General features: G+C 57.8%; 2 protein-coding genes across 2 annotated transcripts; one reads left to right on the forward strand and one right to left on the reverse strand.

Moving 5' to 3' along the window:
* Positions 1 to 6,449: 6,449 nt before the first annotated feature.
* On the forward strand, positions 6,450 to 8,865 carry POLR1G (RNA polymerase I subunit G). Its single transcript, XM_063312100.1, has 3 exons — positions 6,450 to 6,530; positions 6,854 to 6,992; positions 7,400 to 8,865. Exons 1-3 carry the CDS (start codon positions 6,452 to 6,454, stop codon positions 8,688 to 8,690), a joined length of 1,509 nt encoding a protein of 502 aa, XP_063168170.1. The 5' UTR covers positions 6,450 to 6,451; the 3' UTR covers positions 8,691 to 8,865.
* A 109-nt stretch (positions 8,866 to 8,974) lies between these two features.
* On the reverse strand, positions 8,975 to 13,751 carry ERCC1 (ERCC excision repair 1, endonuclease non-catalytic subunit). Its single transcript, XM_063312101.1, has 9 exons — positions 13,517 to 13,751; positions 12,919 to 13,239; positions 12,273 to 12,376; positions 11,488 to 11,587; positions 11,059 to 11,135; positions 10,466 to 10,565; positions 10,190 to 10,261; positions 9,750 to 9,818; positions 8,975 to 9,227 (listed from the first exon to the last, which is right to left on the reverse strand). Exons 1-9 carry the CDS (start codon positions 13,592 to 13,594, stop codon positions 9,174 to 9,176), a joined length of 975 nt encoding a protein of 324 aa, XP_063168171.1. The 5' UTR covers positions 13,595 to 13,751; the 3' UTR covers positions 8,975 to 9,173.
* Between the last annotated feature and the right edge of the window lie 4,147 nt (positions 13,752 to 17,898).

Below are 17,898 nucleotides of genomic sequence, written 5' to 3' on the forward strand. Positions count from 1 at the left end.
TGGATGCTCCTCCTCACCAGGTTAGGGCTCAGGGCCAAGAAAATTTAGGGACTCTGAGTTCTTGCACACAGCAGGGGCGTGACTCCCTTTCCCAACTGGCCCTGGAGATGGGCGGCAAAGCAGGCCGAGGCCAGCGGTGGCTTAGGAGCAGAAGCCAAGCAAGAAATGCACATGAAACATGCCCCTGGTTTGATATTTGGGGTGCACAAGGCCCTGAGCTGCACAAGTCAGGAGAGAAGGAACAGCAGGAGGCCTTCTGACACCAAGCCTGTCTTTCCTGCCCTGTATGAGCAAGAAAGCTTGGGTGCCCCCTCTCCTAAAGGTCTGTGGGGCTCCAAGTGTGGAACGTATATCCAGGGACACGTGGATACACATGAGGGGGCGACGGGCAGGATGCACTGACCCTTTGCCTGGCTCGCTCCCCACCGCTGAAGGGTGGATGAAGAACCCTTTGCAAGGCGGGATTCGGGGATCCCTGGCCCACAAAGTCTCCTTGGACAAGTCCAGGCTTTCTGTATTTTGGTTTCTGCAATATCCCCCCCCCCTTTCTCTCCGCCTCCATCCTTACTTCCAGTCTATGGGGATTTAGAAGTGAGGTGTAGGAGAGAACCAGCGGCCACGCCCATCCCTTCCACACACATGCGCGCACACAGGCAAAGCTGCCGTGGTCCTCCCACCCCACTTCCGTCCCCCTCTGTCCCCAACTCGTGCATGAGCTCCCCCTCCTCCCCCCATTGCTGGCAGGCAGGGAGCCCGCCGCCTTCCTCGGACTGGCTCAGTGGCCGGCCAGCTCCCCCAGACATTGGGAGGACGGATGTGGGGATGGCATGCTGGGCACTGGGCCACCCCAACCCGTCATGGGAGCGTGGGGCTGGCCTGGCCTGGGCTCGCTTGCCCAACTTGGCCTGACTCACCTGTGCCAGGAACTGCCTGGCCCAGCACCCAGCGAGGAGAGGCACAAGAGCCCTGGAGCCAGAGGATGGCAGCTCCCTGCCCCTTGCAAGCAGCAGGCTGGGCTCTCTGCCGGGGCGCTTTCTCTACAGGAATAAAAGCCACTTTGGGGGGGGGCAGGTTCTCTCCTCTCCTGCCACCCCCTCCCCAGCATTCCTTTCACCCCTGGCTTGCACTGAACTCAGTTCCCAATGGTTTGTTTTCCCCTCTTAATGTTTGGGCCTGGGCTGACCAAGAAAAAATCCCATTCCTACTGGGATGGAAGGCCACCAGGAGATCCCAGGACTGCCCAGGAGGAGGGGACAGCAAGCCCTTTTGCAGGCAAGTTCAGGGTTCTTTCTCTCTGTCGCTTGATAGCTGCGCTGTCACTGGTTTTGTTTCTGCCAGCACCTGACTTATCAAGAAGTGTTGGAAATTTTTCTTTGGCATTGGGCAAAGGCACGTCTATTCTCCAAGGCTTTTTGATATATGTTACTTTGAAACGTATATGCTGCATAAGGACACTTAACTCCTTTGCCTGCTGGTTTAGATGTTTACTTCCTTGTATGTATTAATTAATTCATGTGCTTATTTTATTATGTATTTGGATTTTTATTTGAATTTTTAAATCCTGTGATTCTAATATATTGTAAGATGCTTAGATGAACGGCATACAAATTTTAAAAATAAACAGCTAAAATAGCCATCTCAGCAAACACCGGCTGGCAGGTCAGATGTTGCAGGCATTTGCTGCTTCGGAGGGGTTGGTGTTGGGGTGCGTGTTCCGATCCCACAGGGCTGCAGTCTGGAGGCGGCGTGCTCCCTCCGGAGCCGCTTGCCCTTTGGCCAGGCTGCCTCACCTTTCCCCGCAAAGGCATCCGGATCCCACCGAGAAAGACAAACAGTCCTTCCCAGGGCCCACTCCAGTCACGCTGCGTCCCCATCAATCCTGCTCCTGCCCTGCCTTGTCCTGTCCGGCAAGCGGTCCCCTGGCTGTAAACACACGGGAAGCGCCAGAACATTTATCCTGCGAGATGTAAACTTTGCTGATGGCTGAAGAATAGTCCGGCCCTGGCCAGCCTCTCCCTCTAGCCCAGAGGCCTCCAGGGAACCAGGCTCTGCCTCACAAGGAAAGCAGCCCTTGGCTGCCGCCGCCGCCTCCTCCACAGCAGCAGCAGCAGCCAGGTTTCCAGGAATAGTCTCCCTCCTCCCTCCCCTCAAAATAAGAACACCAAAAAAACCTGGCCCTGCTTGGAGGTGCCTTCCTGATAGTCAGCAACGGAGCTCTGTAGGAGGCGACCAACCTGCGTCCAGGCTTGGCCCTCTTCTTCGGGAGCCCTGTGTCCTACCCTGGGAACTTCCCTGAATGGATGTGGGTGGGGGGCGGCAGGGGTGGGCTGCTGGAGCTGGGAGAAGCGCCCACCCTGTCCCCTGCTCTGTCCAGGGACTGCAGGTCTTGGGGCCTGTCCTGTCCCCGGGTTGAGAATTAGCCTTGAGGCCAGTGAGAGCTGGTTTTCCCAGAAGCCTTCTGCAGGGCCGGACTGTCGCCTCTCAACCCGGGTCCCCCAGAGGGCACCGCTTGCCAATCACCTCCTTTGGGGACCGAACCACCTCCGCTGGGCAAGTGCAGGACCTGGGGCACACACCCCACCCACTGACGCCCACCCAGGGCCAGAGGGCAGTGCAGGGGAACGGAAACTCCAGCCTTTCCCCGTCCTGAAGGCTTCCCCAGGACAGTGCTAAAAGGCGAGCGGGTGAGGGGTCGGAGGGATGTTTACAATCTGGGAAGTTCAGGAAAAAGCTCCCACTTCACTTCGTAGTGCATTTCCTTCAAAACAGACCTGCGTGCCCAAGTGGATGAAATATGACCCGCCTGGGGTGGGGGGAGCAGCCGGGCTCCCAGCACATCTGGAGCCTGAAGGTGATACAGAGCTCTGTCGCTACGCTTTCACTCAGAGACATGCGCTGGGCTGATGGGTCTGTTTGCTCTGCCCTTTCTTTCTGGAATCATGCCCTGGGTCAACCTCTACTCCGCCACCATCACAGTCCTTGCAGGAGGAAGATGCGCTTCTAGGAAGCCCATCAGGTTCCCCAGTGGGGAGAAAGAGGGATCGGGGGCACCCAATAGCCTTTTAGCCACTTTTAAGCTTCTCTTCTTTGCCAAGCGGCAGAATCTGCCACATCCAACAATAAAGCTGCCCTCTCCACTTTTCTACCCAACCTCTGGCCAGAGCTCCAGGGCTGAGAGTGCCCCCTGGCTAGAAATACTAAGTGAGAGGGGCTGGTAAAGACATGCCAGTCCATAAGAGGATGAAACGTAACTTTTAGTTTGGACAAATGCAGCCAAAATGGCATCATAAAGATCTGAAGGCAGCCTTGCAAGTAAATCTCCATTCAACTGTTCACCTAGGCCAGTGTTTCTCAATCTTGGCAACTTTAAGATGTGCGGACTTCAACTCTCAGAAGTTGCCACGGTCGAGAAACACTGGTCTAGAGTGAGTAGGCCTTGCCTGCAGGTGACCAGTCAAAAGGCCTCTTTTGGTTTGCCCCCTTTCAGGCCATCAGAGGGCTGCAAGCAGTGGGCACATGAGTGGGCTGATGAGTGAGCCAGGGGTTCTTGTACACGGGGAAGTAAAGCGCAACCCTTTTCGCTTGCTGTCTAAGGTGCTGTTCCTACCTGCTGTCCAGTTAGTATAGATCACTTCCAAAGGAGGGTAGGTGAATTCCTGGAAGAAGAGTTTTAAAAATGGCTTTCAGCCATAACAGCCCAATTAAATCTAGACTCGTAGAGGCGTCTGCCTTTGACACCACTGAGGTCAGTTCAACAATGCAGCAGGAGGGGCCCTCAGCAGGATTCTCCCAGAAACCACCATTTGGCTACTGGAGAAAACAGGAAGCTGGACCAGATGCCCCCACCTCCCACCAACCCCGGTCAGCTCCTGTGAGGCTGGGACTGAAGGTGCGGCATTCACAAGGGAGGCTCAGGGTCCTGGCTGGTCCCACAGTGCCAATGGCCCCAAAGGGTGGATGGAGGAAAGGGAGGCTATTTTGAGCTGCCCGTTTGGGAGCCCTTCTTGGAAAGGAGCTGTGAGAGCACTTCCCCTCTCTGTGAACAAGCCGAGGGGCCTTGAGGACAGGAATAAACCCTTCCTGGCCAAATGGGAAAGGGGTGGATGGACTGTCAAGCAAGCGGGCCGGAAATGCTTTGGAGGAGCCAATGGCTGACGTCAGGCCAGAGGGGGCAACCGGGTGTGGCCACCAAAGGACAGGGAGGAGAAGCTGAGGGGCAGGGGCCTTCACCGTCCTCCCCCAGGCCGTGACCTGCTGCTTGGCTCTTGCAGACTCATCCTGACCAAGGGCCACACTTTCCGGAGGTTGCCTTCAGCAGACTCTGCTTTCTGGTAGACAGGACAGAGAAGAACCAGGATTTTTGGTGGGGGGTACATGGTTGCATCTGTTGATCAATGAAACCTGTAAGGTGCTCAGGCACAGGCCTCCTGCTTGTCTTTTGCATCAGTTTCCCCAAAGCCACTGGACCGAGTCCTTCCCCCCTAAAGCCTTCCTCCCTGCCAACCAGCTGCAATACTGCACCCTGGGCTCCCCTTTTCTGGCTATATTACAGTGGGTAGTCACTAGCCACTCATTTTAATGTCACCATCTTCTTGTACGGGTGTCACATTATCTGTCCCTGGTAGAACAAACCAGGCCCATTTGGCTGCCTTGAACCCTCACGTTCTGGCTCTTGCTGCAACTAGATATGGTTGCCTGCCCGTCATCGTTACTCATCGGCCCACCTGCATTCTGTCCGGTCCAGAGGAAGTGACTAGTACCAGTGGGGCGCGGCGTTACTATGCACTTGTTTAAAAATGGCATCTGAGCACCCTGCCCATGGCTCACCTCACCATGCAGGCTTCCCCCAGCAAAAACTCTCAGCCTGGCTGCGTCCCTTTGTTCCTGACACCTTCACTTGCCCTTATGCCTATCCTCAAAGCAAGACGCCCCTGGATTAACAAGGGTCAGTTACGTGCATCACACTAAGCCGTAATTGCTTGACCAAGGTGATCTATTCTCAGAATGAAACTCCTGAAAAGAAGTGTTCCATGATTGGGCACCATGAACTGTGGTCCACAGGACTCCTGCGGCACCAAATGCTGTTGCAACAGCGACACTCAGTGGCGTGAAGCCATGCTGAAGGTGCCAGCCAATGCCAAGCAAGCAGTCCTTCAGTTCTGGATTAGGGCATCCTTGCCGGGTGGGATCTCCATGCCTTGCTCCCCATAAGGCACCAACAACAGAACAGTCTGCCCACCCTTGAGCCTTCGTGTGTCCTTTACAGGGTTACAGACCTGGCTGTCGATCCTGACAACGCTGGCCTTGCCTTATCCCCGGCCTCAATGATGCAGCCAAATTCCAACTGGCTGCAAAATGGAGAGAGCCCAGAAAATTTATTTAGTTTTTACCCTGCCTTTATTATTTATTTAATAACTCAAGGCAGCAAACATACCTAGTACTCCTTCCTCCTCCTGTTTTCCCCACAACAACCCTGTGAGGTGGGTTGGGCTGAGAGAGGGGGGCTGGCCCAAGGTCACCCAGCTGGCTTTCCTGCCTCAGGCAGGACTAGAACTCACCACCTCTGGATTCTAGCCCGGTGCCTTAACCACTGGACCAAACTGGCTAATCACAACAGGGCAAGGCGTCCTCGCTCTGGGTTCGCTGTTGGGGAAACACGTTAGCCGAAGACGCTAATTCTGGGTTAAGGGCCCCCTTCCTATCCCACTCCTCCGCCGTAAGGCAGCCTTTGGTTTCTCCACAAGCCGATGGCGCTTCGGTCCCCTTCTTGCAAGACAAGCCGCAGCTTCACTGAACCGAGTTGGGTCATTGGCGTCCTCGGCTGCGGATCTACAGCTTCTCAAACACCGCATACTACGTGTGGGGGGCCGCCCAAAGATTGTCCCAGAGGAGCGAGGGCCGCTCTCCAGCCACCGTGCTTGTTCACAACGCCCGTTGCCATCACGGAGTCACTGACCTCTGCGAGTATGGCGGCCCCCTGGAATCTACTATCTTCAATGCGGAAAGCCGTGGCTTGCTGGACAAGCCAGGACTGGCTGGGTTCACACAGCACACGAAGTCCCAAAGCTCGTTTTACAGCCTTGCGGCTGAATTCGCTGTCTGCTGACAAGGAAACCAGTTGGACTCGGCGCCTGGTGTGAACCCAGCCAACACGCGGGGAGGGGGAGGAGAGCAATGCGGAGCTTGCCAGACCTGGACTACCAGTTCCATCAGCCCCAGTCAGGTGGGCAGAGTCCCGGGACGATGGGACTTGCAGCCCAGCCAGCAATCTCCACAAACAGCCCGCGAGCGGTGCTGCCAACCTCGGAAAAAACACGGCCGCCCCTCTCCGCTCTCTTTATAGGGAACGAGCGGTACCAACCCCGCTGGGAGGGGGGGCAGGTGACGTCATCGTCGCGCAGGCGCAGCGCAGGGGCCGCCCCCAGCCGCGCCCCCTGGCGTCCCCGCCGTCATGGAGCCTCCCGGAAGGCGCGGCGGAGGCGCTGCACGTGGCTCGGCAGGCATGGACGCGCCCGGTGGGGCCGCGGCGGGTGAGCTTCTCTGGACCCGGCGCGGCTCTCGTCCGCCCGGGCGGGTCTTCGGGCTCTGCCGGGCAGGGAAGGGGGCGCAGATCCCTGGCCGAGCTTCTGAGCTCATGGCAGTCTATCCGATGAAGCGGTTAACGCACGTACGGAGATCGCCGGCCGGGTGGGGTTGGCAGGGGCGGGGTTTCGGCCGGGCGCCCTCTTGCCACCGCCAAGACGGCGCCTGCCCGTTCTGGCCAGCGGAGCGGGCTCCCGGGATTACCGTGATACGGGGCGTGCTGATCCCCGACGCCCCCCCACCCCGTGATCGCTTTGTTGCTTTCCCGCAGGGCCTCCACGCTTTCAGTGCCCGGAGGAGTTCTGTGCCAGGCGCTTTGCCCCCGGGCCTGCCCTCTGCCCGGAGACCCTGCGGGGGCCCGCCAAGCAGCTGCTGCTGATCAGAGCACCCGCCAGCTTCAGCCCGGAGAGGTGGGTGAAAGGCGTGGCGAGCGGCGTGCTTGTGCCCGGCGGGGAGGGGCGGCGAGAGGAGCCAGAGCTATCCAGCCCAGGGTCTCCGCACGAACGGACAGCCGCGGCTCTCCGGGCTGTCATCTATCCTGCCCTGCCGGGAGAGGCCGCTGGGGATGCAGGAGGGGGGCGGTGTGCAAAGGTGGCCTGGCCCCGAGGGGCCGGCTCAGCGGGAGGGGGCCGGTCCTAACGTTAACCGGCAGACACCGCCCGGCGCAGGAGTCCTCCCTGGGAGCTTCCGGCCAGACTCGGGAGCAGCTCTTGGACCTGGACTACCAGTTCCATCAGCCCCAGCCGGAAGCAGCTTTGCTGGGATGGCCAGTCCTTAATGAGTGGACTCTCACACCGTTTCGTGCCCCCCCCCCCAGCCTCACCGGCCACACCATGCCGCCGTGCAGCTCCCACACCGTGAAGGCATCTCAGCTGGATGGGACACTCAAAGTCTACAGTCTGCAGATGAGCCTGGAGGATCCCGGCAGCAGTGCCCGCCTGCTGATCCCGTCCGGCCAGCCGGGTCACCTCATTTGTGCCCCACCTTTCAGTGGCTCCTTGAGCATCTGGGAGAGATACGGCGATCCCAGCGCCACCCAGCCCCTCTTCCCAGTGGCAGGCAGGCCAGCTCCCCAGGCCCCAGAAGGACTCAAGCAGCGCTTTTTCCCGTTTGGGGGCTGGCCCAAGAGACCCCCCCATTCCTCGGAAGCTCTGGAGAAGACTGCCCGGAAGAAGAGCAAGAAACGGCGGCTGCAGATGGCAGAAGGTGGGGGGGCTCTGGAGCAGTGGCTACCCCTGAAGCATGAGTCCTGGGGGGAGGGGGGCAGTCCCAAGCAGCTTCCCGGGTGCCTCATGGAGCCTGTGAGGGGGCTGCTGGGAGAGCAGACGGGGACCGGGCACAAGCAACACCCCCTGAAGGCAGAGGCGGCGGAGGCTGTGCTGCCAGCACCTGGGGCTTCTGGGCAGCTGCTAGGGCAGAATGTCCAGCCGAGGGGCCACTTGGAGGAAGGTCTCTTGCCAGGAGGGCTGGGAGATCCAGAGAGGAGGAAGAGCAGCAAGAGGAAGCAGCAGCAGCAGAAGAATCGTGTGGAGACAGAAGGGCTGCCAGATCGTTATTCAAGGGGCTGGCTGCCGGGAGAGATGGGGCCTGAGCAGGGAGGGGGGGGCGATCCCGCAGGAGTGTCAGCTCTGGGTGGGTGCATGCGGAAGCAGCAGCAGCGGGAGAAGGTGGCAGAGGGGCTGCAGGATGCTGCTGCCATTGAGGACCCGGGGGACACCCCCTGTCTGGGGAGCCTCCTGGAAGAGAGTCTGGGGTCAGCCAAGGAGGAACCTGGCGGGGGACTCCCTGGCTGCAAAAAGAAGAAGAAAAGCAAGAAGGAAAAGGGGGATGAGGAGCTTCTGCAGAAACGGGGCAGAAACACAGTCCCTGGAGTCCAGCTCCCTTGTGCAGGATTGGGATGCCCTGGGAGTGCCTCTGTGGCGAGAGAGGTGGGGCCGGAAGAACCTCTGCAACCTGATGGGGCAGCCCCAAACCAGAAACCCAAGAAGAGGAGGAGGGGGGAGGGGAGGTGCAGAGGGAGGGCTGGACCAGACTTTCTGCAGCAGGCACCTAAGGGCTGGGAATTGCAGCCTCCCAGCAGTGCTGGGGGCATCTCAGGGTTGTGGTGAGGGAACAGCTCTGTTCCTGCCATAGCTGGGGGCAGCACCAACCCCCCCACAGTAAATCCCCACCCATTTGGCAGCTTTGGCCTAGTGAATCATAGGGTGGGGGCAGCAGGGGCCAAGCATTGATTAGCTGCTGGCTTTTTATTTTTATTCATGTGCTTTCTGTGCTTCCAAATAAATTAGGAACTGTACGTGCCAGTGTTTCTGAAGGCTTGGCTTTCTCTGCTCATTTCCCCCCCTACAAATAACTGGCTGCACTGTTTCTGCTTGCTGGTGTTTTATTGCCCACATGCCTGTATTGGGAAGCAACGAATCACATAGCAAAATAAGGCTTCATTTCTTCTCTGAGAGGGCTGCGTTGCTATGTTGCAAGTTTCTGAAGTTTTGAGGGAGGGAGGTGATTGGAAGCTGGTGATCCTCAGAGATGCACATGGGTTTCTGCAGACTGTCTTTTGCCCCTTGCCTTCTGCTCTTGGAGACCCCTGCTTACTTGGGTACTTTCAAAAATGGTTCATGAAGGATGTCAAAGAGCCTCTTAGCCTGGGAAGAAGAGGTCCAAGTGAAAATTGAAAGCAGGTACATTTGGGAGATGTCCAGATGTCTTGTGAAGTCCAAACTCCAAAAGCCTAGCCTGCTTTTCCCTTCATAAAATTCCAGGAGTTCCCCACTGAAAGCCTTTTCAGGCTGGCAGCACGTTCTTCCTGTGCCAGGCACCCTCCGGATGTGTTGGGGCCCACACTGCAGGACTGTCCAGCAGTGCTATGGCTGGGCTACCATTGTGTTTGGCTTCCCAAACTGAGATGGCCGTGTCTCTCCTCATCCTAGCAGCAGACCTACCATCAGCTGGTCTTCCTTCTCTGGAGAAGACTGGGTGCCAGGACCCCAAGGACAAGCTGCAATGGTGTTAGGAGCAGCAGCTGAGGAAGGGTGCTTATGCAGCTGCTGACTTGCTTCTCCTTAGGTTAGAAAATGGAAGCCTCTAGTTGCAGAAGAAGGGAAAGGCTTCTCTTCCCTTTGGCCAGCTGATGGTCTAAAGGGCCCAGGGCAATCACCTTCACTCACCTTTTGAGGCCCAATTCCCGGGCACAGGGAAAGGTCCTCCTTGGAAGCCTGGGCAATGCTGGCAAGCGACTGCAAAGTAGCAACAGAGGGTCTTGTCATTAAGGACAGCCAGGAAAGTGGGATGGCTTGAGCGTGCTGGTAAGCCTCGGACCTGCCAACCACTGTGGGACGGGACCTCCGGCAGAGTGTATACACCCCCCCAGCCCACCTTCTGGGAGTGGAGGAGAAAGCTTGACAGCAAAGGGTAAGAGGTGGTCCTGCAACTACTGCTGAACCGCGAGTTCCACCCCCCCCCCGCTACACTGGTTAGGGTTGATGGGAACTGGAGTTCCAACAGCTTCTGGGAGGCCACCGAAGACCCCTCCTATGTTAGGGGGAAGCGCTCCTCTCAAAGCACTGAACCTGTATCTGCCCAGCCCCAGCCCAGAGAAATGGCTCACTCCAAATGTGGACAGCAGGCTCAGTGTGTCTGTTCTGTTCACGGATTTCACGCTGGTCAGACAGTCGGTCACCTAGGAGAGAACAAAGCAGCTGCTGCACCAGGCTGTGTTTTGCAAAAACTCTGGCTTGTTGCTTAAGAAAAGACTTGGGGGGATGGGTAGCTGTGCAGGGCACCTGGCAGCTTATAGCCAGCGCACAGGGCTGGGAAGGTTCCGGGAGAGCCCTGGGCGGCCTCTGCCTCTCTTCGCTACGCAGGTAGTGGGAAACAGCTGTACCCGCGAGAGGTAGTCCTGCTCTACTTTCTCCTTCAGCAGGTCAGCCGGCTTCTGCTCATAGGCCTTGTATGTCTCCAAGTAGCGTCCAGCTTCTTCTGGGCTAAGGGCGGGGGACAGAGGATGTCATGAGTACTGATGGTGAGCAGGAGGGGGCCCCTATCCAGGGGGGAAAACGCATGCGTAGCACTGAGGAGTTAAGCAGCCATTCAAAGAGACACAGATCAGACCCGCCTTGACTTTGGGGTTTATCTGTCTGGGTTTTTCCCACGCTTCTTCAGTTTGTTAGGATTTTCTGTCTAATGTAGCAGTAATAAAACACTAGAGACCTATTCCTTGTCTCAGCGTGGTTCCTGGCTGTTAGGACAGAGGCTGGGATCAGAAAACCATGGTAGGAAGCTCAGGAGACCTGCCTCTGTACCCTGCATTTATAAGGGTTATCTCTGTTTCTCTTAGAGAAAGACTAAAGGTGGCTTATAGGTGAGCAGCAGCATCTTGCCTTCAGGAAAATTTAAAGTGGAAATTTGATTTCTAGAGCCTCCCCCTTTTCTTCCATAGCCAGGTCTCTCCCACCCGGCCCAGTGTTTGGATCTTACCTCCACGCCAGGATGAGAGTGCAGTCAGCCAGGATGCAGATCTTGGCCAGCTCCTTGACTGCCTGGTGGGGGTCTTTCTGAAGGAAGCAAGAAAGCAGTTGGCGACTAAGGCAACTCGGTTTGGAAGGCAGGGCATTCCAGAGAATGACAAGGAGGCAGGAAATGCAGAAAGGGACAAGGTGCCTTCAGGCTGGCTCAGAGCAAAGGGTTGTGCTTCCCAGTATCACTCTGCGCAATGGCCCCCACCCCTCCATTCTGTCCCAGCCGCTGGTATCTGCTGAAGCCCCAAAGAGTGAACAGAAGAGTCGTGGTCCTGATTTTGTTAGCGGACCACTGGGCTAAGAATGGAACACAGGGTCAAGGAAATCTGTAGAATTGGTTGCTCAAGACAGGAACGAGGGGATGTTGTTCTGGGGGGGTGCATCTCACCACATCAACCTGAAGCAGGAGCACCCGCAGCAGATACGTCTTCCCCAAGGCGCGCAGCCGCTCATGGATGTAATTGGGATTCAGGTTGTGGTACCGGAGGCTAGAAGGAGAAGGGTTGGAAGGGAATTTGCCTTTTCCAAAGTGACAATAGCCATAAGGTTTGGGTTTACCAGACCTCAAGGCACAAATATTGAAGCTTAAGATGCTGCAACAATGTCTGGAAAAAGCAACCTGATTCTTGCCGCTGTAAGATTCTGCGGCATGGAACGTAAATCTTTATCTCAAAATGGCTAAAACTGGCTATTGCCTTTCAGGCTGCAAATTTCATCAACTCTTATTGTGGAAAGTGTAGAAACAATCTTATGTGCTCAAAGGAAAAGGCAACAAAAGGATGGGAAGCATTCAGCTTGCACCAGGGGGGACACAGCATTTTGGACCTGAAACAGTTGCAGAAGGCCTAACTACTGTGATGCCAGATTCTTTCCCTTAAAGTATTGGGTGATTTTCAAAAAGGAATGAGCACAAGAATAAGGATTCCTTTTGAATTGCGAACATACATAGGTCCTCTGCTTCTGGCAAAAATTGCTCCCGTTTCAAATAGCAACTGAAAAAAGCTTGAGTTTAAAACAGGTATTACTATGTATGTAAATGCATTTATGCTTACTTTATGAAAGTACTTTCCCTGACGGGGGGAATTCCAACGCCCACTTTGCCAGTTTGTTTGAGCCAAAACCATCCATGTGAACAGCTTGTGGTGGAAATGAATCTGAGCTCTCTCTCCTTACCTCAGGAAAAGGGCAGATGTGCTCTGGCCTAACACATAATCCGGGACAACTTCACCGAATTCCCAAGGCACGTTGCGGACAAACTTCAGAATGGGGTTCCCCCTCTGAGGGCAGAAGAGAATCCCGTGTCACTGAGAGCATCCAACCCGCCTGGGGCCACGGAAACAGGCAGGCAGCTGACTTCTGCGAGGCAAGGCAAGGCAAGGCGCCAGAGCTGCACTCTAAAGCAGCATCAGTATGTGGGAATAACACTCCCTGAGCGTTCCTGTAGAACATGGAAGTATTTTATCAGGATGGAAAAAGGCAAGGCCTTCTGCTGAGAGAATAGGGAGGGATGGGAGCAGGTGAGAGGCTGGGCCAATTCCCAGAATTCTCAGCGGTGGCTATGGTGTTTGGGGAATCCTGGGAGATTAAGTCGACACATCTGAACAGTGCCCAGGCCGGGGAAAGCTGATCTTGGGGGTCAGCCAGGAACAGGGTGGCCATGCCCAGTCCTACCATATTCCTGGACTGCTGTTCCTGAGACCCTGACCACAACTGGCCTTGAAAGATTGGCCTTGTGACTGCCAAGCTGTACAGCACCAACACTGTCAAAATGGGGGACTGACCAGGAACGTTCCCTGCTGGCCTGCCTGCTTCATCTCACCTGCCGGGGGCTAACAATAATACTGTTGTGCTTGGCCCCTGCTTTGGGTATTGGGTTCAAGGGGGAGCCTCTGTCCTCCGCTGTGCTGCTGGCAGGCACGGCACTCTCGTCCTGGTCCTGCAGAGTGGCTTCTTCTGAGGTGGCACTGGCCACTGCAGCAGCAGCAGCAGCAGGCGCATGTTTCACCTGGGCAGCAGCAACGGGGGAGGCCACAGCTTGCCCAACAACATAGTCTGCGTAGGACGTCCCCCCGGACACAGCCCAGGCCTTGGGTGCTGGTGTGGCTCTGGCTGCCGGAGTGGGTTTGAAGAGGGGCTTCACCTGTAAGTGAAAGGGGAAGGTGCATTGGGTGGGCAAAGAATGTGCTTCAGATTCTGAAAGGGGGGGCCAGGGTCCCTCGGGGAAAGAGCATTTCTCTCCGCAGGTTAAGGACCCAAAGAAGGTGGAGTAAGTGTCGGGGGAAAGAAATCTGCGGAGAGAGATCTTCAACAAACCTCACAAGGTTGCTGGGGGGAGAGCATTACATGTAACACAAGCTCCTGAACAAAAGGTGAGACAACAATCAATCAAACAAACAAACAGAGACACTCCCCCTTACCAAGGCTGCGTCTTCTTCTTGCATCTTTATGGTGAACTTCCTCTCTTTCGAGGCCTTCTCGGCCGCTTGGGGCTCCATGGCCAGCCCCCGGAAGGTCAAGGTGCTTCTCCGGGCTCTCCCAAACGCCGGCCGCTGAAGCAGCGCAGGCCCTTCCTGCCGGTCACCTCCCTTTTCCTGGCAGACAGCGGGCCACCCTAAGAAACAGATCTAGGCGTGGGGCAAGCCAGGAATGGACGTAGTTCAGTGCTCTGGGCAACAAATGTAGAATGGAAAAAACCCCTCTGCATGCCGATTTTTTTTCAGGACTGAAAGGCTGTTGGGAGCAAGCGCTGCCAAATTATTTTACCCAGGCACATTCAGTTATTCAGGGTTTAACTCTTGCAGCACAAGTCCCCAGTTTTGCACGTGCCCAGCGACACTATTGTGGCAGGGTTGTATTTCTGTGCGGTACACTAAAGAATCCTTCCCGGTGGGGCAGAAGATGGGCAGCTGAGCGGATTCGAGCAAGATCCCTCCGCCACCCGGGCACAGCCCTTTTGCTGGAGCGGGTGCCGTCAGGGCCTGGAAACCGCACGCACGTTTTTGCTGCACCGCTTCTATCCGCAGCAGGCGTTGTTCCACCGGTGAAGCTCGTGGCATCCAACGGGGGAGCTTCACTGGTAGAATTTCCGCCTGCTGGCTGCTTTGGAGGCGCCAGCGGAACACGGACAGCAGCTGCTTATCGTACAGCGCGCCCGGCCGAGGCCCTCGCGGGGAAAGCGCGGCCAGGTCCCCGACCGCCGGAAGAGGCCCTTCAACCAGACCCCGCCCCCGCCCCGTCTCCATGGCGACGGGGGGCCTCACCCACCCAGCGTCTCGGTTGGCGTCTGGGGACCAATGAGGGGGCTCATCTGCCCAGCGCATGCGCACCGCCCCAGCTTCCGCGGGGGGGAATTAGGCCCGGTCGCTGAGCCACGGGTTCTGTCAATCAACGAATCATTTTCCACCGCCGATCTCGAAAACGACTCTGAGCGGTTTACAGAGGAATTAAAACAGTAAAAATAAAATATTAAAAATAAAATTTATAAAATTTTGTAAAATTTATACAAAGCTGTAAAATATAAAATATGAAATCTAAAACCCGAGATGGTAGAACCACAGTCTTCTTTTCCGGGGCGCGTCCAGGTGCCAGCCGCCCCGCGACGAACTACGGCACCCCCCCCCGCGGCCTTCGGGCAGGGCAGGAGGGCGCCTGCGCCGTGGGCGGAGGCGGCTCCCGCCGGAAGCTCGGCTTGGACGGCCGCCTTGCCGCTCTGGCCGCGCGGCCTTGCTGGTCCTTCCGCCGGAAGGGGCGGCGGCTCGGGGCCGCTCGCAACAATCCAGGATTTTCAATAAAATCGCGTTTCCGCCGCGCGAAGGCTGCGTCTTCCGTCCCTTTCAGCCTGCGCCGAAGCCTCCGCGGCGGGCAGCCAAAGGAGGTCGAAGGAGGCCGCCAGCGAGAGGCAGGCGGCCCGCCGAGGCGCCCACTTTCTGCGGGCGCAGCTTTGGGCCGGAGGAGCCGCGGTGCGAGGGTGGGTTGCGCACTCGCTCTGAGGCTCGCGGGGCAGCAGCTCCGGGGCCGGCCCGCGGGGGTCGCGGGGGGCGGTGGGGCCCGGCCGGCGCTCCGCGCGCTGCTCGCCCCGCCCCCGCACGTGCTCCGCGCTGGGCCCGCCCCTCACGTGGCCGCGCACCGGGCGCCCCGCTCCGCACGTGGTCGCTGCGCCCACCCCCGGGAAGGCGACGGAGCAGCTCTTTGGCCGCCGCGGCTGCCGCTGAAGCAGGGGGCGTGGCTGCGCGACCGCTGGGCTGGGCAGGCTGGGCTGGGGGAAGGAGCAGGTAGGGGCTGCGCGCACCCTTCCCCTCCCGAGCCGCCCGCCCTCCGCGAGGAGTAGAGCCGCGCTCGCGGGAAGCCCCTTCCCCCGATCGCCTTCCCGGGTCCTCCGGGCGTGCCACCGCAGCCCCCTCGTCCGCCTGCCCAGGTGCCGTCCCGGGCAGTGGGGGGGTCAGAGTCGCCCGGGGGGGGTCGGCCTGCTCTGCCAGGACTTGCCCCCAAGCCCCCCCCCGAAAGCAGGCGCTTCTCGTGAGGGCGGGGGGCAGGGGGGCGCAGACCTTGCCGGCGGCAGGGCGCCCACACGGGCAGGGGCGCTCTCCCCCTGGCTGGCCGCCGTACCGCCCCCGCCCCGTGTGTCCCTCTCGGCCGGGCGGTCTCTTCCCGGTGCGATGCGCGAGCGGGGCAGGGCTCCGGGGGGCTTTTCGAGCGGTTTGGGCGAGAGGGGGCGTCCTCTTGGCGTTGAAGGCCGAAAGAGCCTTTGGCGGCGGGCAGTGGCCGCGGAGGAGGCGGGGGCGGCCGGCCCTTCATCCTGCTCGTCTGCTGGGTCTTCCGACAACAGACTCCCCCGCGGGAGCAGCCCTCTCTGCCCAGGCGCGCCCAGGAAAAGGGGAAGCTCGGCCCCCGCGCCCAGGCCAGCCGGAATGGGACGCACGCCCGAGCCCCCCCGGCGTAGCCTCAGCCACCGACCCCTCTTTCGGCTGCGACTCTGGGACCCCGGAGGTTGCCTTGGGGAGCAGCAGAGCGGCGTCTCCGGTTGGGTTGCCTGCTATCGCTTGGACAGGCGGATGCGGAGCTTTCCACGGTGCGGGAGCCCCGGTGGTTAAGGCGCCCGGATGATCCCAGGGTTGTGCTGTGCCCAGGGCCGCGAGAGGCGAATGCCCACGCTTTCACTTTGCAGGGGGGGCTCTGGGATGTGGCAAGGGGTGTGTGGTACCTTTGGAAGGCAAAGGGTCTCAGGGAAGGGGCACCCAATCTTTGCAACTCCTCTGTGTGCGAGTGGGGCTTCCAAACCCAGATTTCGTGGGATATGTGCTTGGACTAGCGTCTTCCTTGCCACCCTTCTTTTGTTGCGTGGGTGCCCACCTGGGGATATGCAGCAAGCCCTGGAACTGTGGGGAGTTCTTTCTTCAGGCACCGACTGTTTGTGGGTGACTATGGGGAGGGCCCAGAGCCACAGACCAGAGTCCAGGGACAGCACGTCAACCTGGCGTGGGCATCAGAGTCATGTAGTGCGTGTTATGCTGCTCAGTAAGCTGGGAGGGTTTGAGAGGAATGGCAAAAGTAGAATTTCAGCCTGTGTTTGGCTTTGCAACCTTTATGTCCAGAAGTTACTGTTTCTGAGATGCCTGCTGATATCTCAAGTGTTTGCTGTTGGTTCCTGGAGCTTTCAGCCTTCTGGCCTCCGGAGCCATTTTGGGCTACAGGTGGCATTTTGTCCACCTGAGAGCATTTGGAAATCTTGGGGGCCTGTGCCCAGTTTAACTAGCACCAGTTGGCACCCTCTTGGCTTTCCCCTCTTCCTTTGGCCTAAAATTGGGCAGCTGCTGTTCAGTGAGCTGAAAGTGGCTGAAGGGAGGAGATCTCCTGGTGTGACGGCAGGTGCATACTTTTATCCTGCTGACCAGACAGGCTGCACAGCTCAGTAAAGTGGTTTAGCCAGAGGCAAAAATGGTCCCCGTGTTTGGCACATTCAGCTGTCCAAAAGAGAGAGAGACACAGAGAGAAAGCCGTCTCCCCATCCCCTCTGTGTGTGTGCGTGCACCTGCACGCTCATTGATTGATTGTATTCTTATACTGCCCATCTCAAAATGACTCTGGGCAGTTTATAAAAGATTTAAAGCAATAGCAATATGATGTAGCAGTGCCTGCCTCTCTTCTGTCACAGGAGGTGTGGTGGATCGTGTGATGAATGGAGTGCTTTCTGCATCTGGCCTCCAGCTGGGTGTGAGAGCGTGGCACCCCATGTGATGCAGTACTTCTGAGCCCCTTCCATATTCGGAGGGCTGGCAGTCTCTGGAGTGAGCCGTACATGTGAATAAGAGGGTGGGTGCTTCCATTTACCATCCCCCCCCGCTTGCCCTTCTCAGTCTCCCTGCATCCAGTGGTGGCAGAAGAAAGTTCCCCATAAATTGGGGGGGGGGAGGAGAACTGAGCTCATAGCAGGAGATGGGGAAACTCCTGTGGCATTCAGCGGGCTTTCTGGGCGAGCTGCCCCGTTCCACAGGTATGTGAGGCTGCTGGCAGACAGGAGAGTAATCCAGGGGAAGGGGGGGGGGCTGCCACTGTTGAGCTGACTAAGGGCCCTGAATCTGTCTAGAGCCATTTCTCTCCTTCCTCCAGTTACCACCCTTCCCGAGGTTCAGAGACGTGTGCCTGGTGCTGGTAGCCTGTTTGTCTTTCTAGCCTGTTACCTCAGATGAAACCCTCGTTATTCGCAGCTGGCCTATAGGCGATGGCTTTTTAGTCCAGCACTTATGGGGGGAGGGATCAGCTGGGGGGGCTTATTTCAGTCATGGCCATAGAGTAATCACCA

Source organism: Candoia aspera, chromosome 10 (genome assembly GCF_035149785.1).
Source record: "Candoia aspera isolate rCanAsp1 chromosome 10, rCanAsp1.hap2, whole genome shotgun sequence".
Lineage (NCBI taxonomy): Eukaryota > Metazoa > Chordata > Lepidosauria > Squamata > Boidae > Candoia > Candoia aspera.